General features: G+C 53.7%; 1 protein-coding gene across 1 annotated transcript; it reads right to left on the reverse strand.

The window, feature by feature from the left end:
• Nucleotides 1-2,718: 2,718 nt before the first annotated feature.
• On the reverse strand, nt 2,719-4,435 carry CD2H10orf120 (chromosome D2 C10orf120 homolog). The gene is made up of 3 exons (XM_006938233.4): nt 4,151-4,435; nt 3,881-3,956; nt 2,719-3,491 (listed from the first exon to the last, which is right to left on the reverse strand). The coding sequence occupies exons 1-3, from the start codon at nt 4,333-4,335 to the stop codon at nt 2,748-2,750; spliced, it is 1,005 nt and encodes a 334-aa protein (XP_006938295.1). The 5' UTR covers nt 4,336-4,435; the 3' UTR covers nt 2,719-2,747.
• Between the last annotated feature and the right edge of the window lie 479 nt (nt 4,436-4,914).

The raw sequence follows: 4,914 nt of genomic DNA on the forward strand, positions 1-4,914 counted from the left end.
AGAAAACTTATATTAACAATTTGTACCCATCCCAATATAACCTAAAGGGGTCAGACATCACTTCTTATCAGACAATGTTTCCATGTAATTTAACATCTCAAATAAGCCTAATTACTTTCATATCTTTCTTTTTATAAGGAGAGAGAACAAATGCTTTGGAGTTTTTCCAGGAGCCCTCTAGAAAAGTCCAAGTTAGTTCAAGGTCAAAAAGACTTCCCCGGCAAGGAACAAGGAAATCGGCTTAGTTCATCAGATATTCTGCTTTGGGGGGACACTGTGCTGAAAGATCGTTATAACTATCTTTTTCTACTTCCTCCTCACCAGCGGGTGTTGGGGTGGGGAAGCTTAGGGCGGACGACTTGTTTCATCTTGTCGATGAAGCCCAGATATATGAAGCACTTGGTGGCCTTTGTCTCTGTGGAGGTGATGTTTAGGCTGAGACAAGGAATAGTGTAGAGAGCAAGATGGAGTCACTCATGTCAAGCAGTGATGTAAAGAGCCAAAGAGCAGTAACTGAGAATAGGCATCGCTAAAACCAGAGTGTACTCAAGGTACAAGAACTGATAATCAGCAAGGCCAAGAGAGCCTGAAAGAACCCGGAACTAATAATCAGTAGAACCAGAAGAGGTCTCTGAAGGATTAAGCTTTTCAAAGGCAGGGCTTTTAGGGACACCTGGGTGGCTCAGTCAGGTAAGCATCCGACTCTTGATTCCGGCTCAGGTCATGATCTTATGGATCGTGGCTCCGAGCCCCGCTCCGGGCTCCGTGCTGACAACGCAGAGCCTGCTTGGGATTCTCTCTCTCTCTCTCCTTCTCTATCTGCCCCTCACCTGCTCGTGCATGCTCTCTCTCAAAATAAATAAACATAATGAGTTATTATTATTAATTAATAATTAATTCATTTTAAAAAGGGAGGACTTTGGCAGGAAACTGTCAGACTCCCCAGACCTCGACTCCATGTCTGACCGCATAAGAAGGGCAACTGCCCCCGAGGTTTCTGCCCGACTGCTGTCTGAACATAAAAAGCAGAGAATGCCAAGGGCTGGCCAGGACCAGACTAAGTCCACAGACCAACGGCGTGCTCACGGACACGTTACCTTCCTCCCTTGTGGTTTATGGCCTGATGTATGACTTGTTTTGTCTCGTGTGACGTGTAGGAAGCCAAGTTAAATGCCTCGCGGAACGTCATTGAGGTTGGAATGTCAACAACCTTGCTTTATGACTGAATAAAGCTGACATCGTGAGAAGACACAGCTGGTGTGTGCACCTTGCTCACGTGATTTCGACACCCTGAATCGTGAGCCACAGCATCTGCCTACACAATGCTCAAGTGAAGTAGGTTAAGTTGGCCCCTGTGACCAACAGAGTTATCCTGGAAACTGGGAGAGAGAGAGGCCCCCTTCCTGCCCATGGCTCAGCCTCTGCGGAGAGGGCAGCAGGGGTTCTGAAGGAGCTGACGTGAGAACCCCATGCCCAACCCCAGAAGAGGGGGCCAGAGAGAAATCTGGCCTTGTCCCAGGAAGCTGCGGGCCATGGGCGCAGGTTCGGCATCTTTCCAACTGTGCACAGATTGCTGAGGACCGAGTGTAATTCACCGAAAGCCCTTTCTGTGCCTCAGAGGCAGATATGAAATGAGTGCGTCCTGTTTCTCGGGTGCCAAACGTGCTGCCCCGGGTGCTGCCTCCTGGATCTGCCACCTCGGGGGCACAGGCAGGGCCTTAATGGGAGCAGCAAGAGCTGACCTCAGGGACCCTGGACCCACCTGCAGACATGCCCAGAGGACTGTGCACACGGCATCCGTGCATGCCCTGTGCCTGCACTTGGCTTGAGAAGGAAGGTGGAAGTCCCCTGGCTAGATTCAAGAGCAGGGCGGCCAGGAGCAGGTGGGCTTTACCTTCATAGGTAGGAGCTGCTTCCCTAAGAAGTGGGAAGCATGGAACTGACCTCTAGACTTTCTGGCTGGGCAACCTTCTCCTTGAGTAACATTCTTTTCCCCATCGGGGCTATAGGTTGGTCCCAGCTCCAGGGACTCAGTGGTGGAGTGATTGCAGTCATGGTCCCGGCAGTACCTGCTTCCCTGTGTTCGTGCCCTTTGCAGTATGACCCTCCTCCTCTTCCTATCCAGAGATGAAGTCCACTTGCCCACCCTCGTATCTTGCTGTGGCCAACAGAATGTGACAAAGGGACGGTGCGCCAGTTCTGAGTCTTGGCTTTCAGGGGCTTTGCAAACATCCACTTACTCTCTTGGATCCTGCGGTGGCCCTGTGAACGGGCCTGGGCCAGCCTGCTGCGGCAAGGAAGCATGTGGCCCAGTGACTTCCACTGACCCAGCTGATAGCTGTCAACCCTCAGGAGAGTCACCTAACTGACCCGTGGTTGACTGTGGACACATGAGGAACCCAACTGAGCCCAGCCTAAATTGCTGACCCACAGGATTTCAAGCTAAATTAACGATTGCAGTTTTAAGCCACTGGATTTGAGGGTGATTCGTTTCACAGGAGTGGGCAACTGACATAGGACCCCTGGAAATAAGGCAAAGCGGAGGGGCCTGCATGCTGGAAAGGCCTGGGCTCTGGGATGACGGTCCCAGCTGAGAGCCAAGAGCGAAGAGATGCCTGAAACCAGGAAGCCTTGCTGTTAGGTGTTACCCTGAGAAGCCTGGAGACCCCAGGACCCCGGGGGCAGAGCTGCAGGAGTGAAAAGGACCAGGGTCTTTGGTTACCATGGCAATAAGTAAGACTTTAATACTAAAGAGCTTTGTGCACGTACCCTTTCCAGACGCTGTCTTCCCCCAGGAGGCTGGCCTTTGTCATATCAGCGGGGTGGACCCCCCGGGAAATAAAATCCTGACTCATCAGCATTAGGTCACCAGGGAACTCAGCTAAGCGGAAAAGATTTCGGTTGGTTAGGCCAGTGATGGACCGTTCCGCCTTCTTGGTGGGGAAGAACGGTTTCTGATCATTTGGATGGCGTGTGAGACATTGTTTCGGTTCTTCCGACTTGAAGATGACGTTCATTTTTATTTCTCGTCTGCCTGTGGCTTTGTTCTCTGCCTCGCCTCTCTCCTCTTGCCTGGCAGAGTCGTGGAAAGCCACGACCTCGCTGTCCTCGTCTTCCCTGGTCTTGTCTTCTGCCGTTGGGCCCAGGCCCCCTCCAGACAGAATCGAAGAGCCCCTGAGCCTCTCGATGTAGGGCAACAGCTGCTTATTCCGTAGGGCTCGAGCAAGCTGCATCCGTTCTACGTGCCTGACGACAGTGAGCTTCTCGCGCTGGGGCATTCTGAACTCCTCTGGGGGCACGATCACCTTGGCCGTCCACAGTTTCTCCAGGGGCCTGCAGGCGGCACAGGGACGGGGATGCTGTGTTCCGAACTCCAGTGCCCGCTTGTAGTCCGGAGACAGCGACTGGAGTTCCTTGAGCATTTCCCACTCCTCCTCTTGCTTGTGGGTCAGAAATCTCCTTGCCGCCGTGGTGTGGACACCACCCAGCCGCTGACAACGTGAAGGGGACTATCAAAAATCTCAACGGGGCAGCAGCAGGGGGTGCCCCCAGAAAGAATCGCCTGGTGGCCCCTGTCCCCACCTGCCGCCGAGTGTCTGGGCCCCTCTGCGGCGGGAGCTTTGGGGTCGGACAGGCCGGAGTTCAAATCCTGACTCTGCTTACCTACAAGCCAGCAGCCCTCACAGTGCTATTCCTAATCAGAACTTTGAAACAAGATAGTATTTGCAGTGCAAGTGTGGGAAGCCTCGAGCGGACTCGAGGCCGCTGGGAACCTTGTATGTCCGTTGCTGGTGGGTTTTGAACCTCTGGCTCCACCCCTCCCAGCCTGGCTGCCTGGCTCCAGCGGGGCCTCCCTGCGAATCAGCTTCAGGACACTTACTAGGATCTCTTTTTCCAAGGGGGAGTATTTTCCGAGGGCGATGCGTGGATCTGATTTGTAGGATTTGGTCCATATCCTGAAAGGCAAAGAGTCAGGTGTAGGAGAACCCCACGAAGGGTGTCACGACTTTTAGTTTTGGGGTGGGAAGCGTCACAAAGGGCGGCCCTGCCTTAGACAGGCGAGGGCCACGGTGACCGGGGTGGGGTCCTCCCCTTGGCTCGTTCTGGGAGGGGTGGGAAGGACAGGACCCGAAGCCCAGGCTCCGCTCACCCCAACGGTGAAGTAGAACTCAGACCCCGCTGACAGCACAGAGGGGCTTTATCCCAAAAGGAATCGCTTGTGTTAGACATTCTGACTGGCGCTCCACTCATCCTCCACCTGCCCTCTGCAGCCTTCCTTTCTTGGGGCCTCTGTTTCCCAGTCTTCTGGAAGCCATTCTCCCATTCCCTGATCATACTCTGGCAATACGCGAGGACGGGAGGTGTTAATGCCTAGAGTTTCTTTCTAGGTCATTTTAGCGGGAACCCAAGAGATAGTTACGAACTCTTCCTGCATCATAACTGGCCTACTTGGGGCCTATTGTGAGGTCTGAGTTTAGGTATCAGATGATGCCCTGGGGTGAAATGGACATACACGACCATGTGCCTGGAGGGGTGGAACCCAAGGGACCAGAGTGGGCAGAGCACGTGGCGGGGGGACATTCTAACCACGTCGCTGCTGCTTACAAGCCCACAAAGACTGCTCAGTGCCTTCAGGGTGAAGACTCAGCCTCTCTCAGGTCCTTGCTTGCCTCTGCAATCTTAATTCCTCAAGCTCCATCAAAGCGCTCGATCCGTGGCCCTTGGAATGAGCTTCTCAGCTACTCTTCATGCCCCCCCCCCGCCGCCCCTCTCCCCCATATCTCAGACAGCTCTCTCCTCCCTTGGCAACTTGCTTTCAGGGCCTGGCTCACCTGTGCCTCCCCTGAAGATTTCCTTGCGGATAAATCACTCCTTTGTCCACGTTCTCACAGTCCTGGTGCCATGCTCCAGCAC

This window comes from Felis catus, chromosome D2 (assembly GCF_018350175.1).
Source record: "Felis catus isolate Fca126 chromosome D2, F.catus_Fca126_mat1.0, whole genome shotgun sequence".
NCBI classification, from domain to species: domain Eukaryota; kingdom Metazoa; phylum Chordata; class Mammalia; order Carnivora; family Felidae; genus Felis; species Felis catus.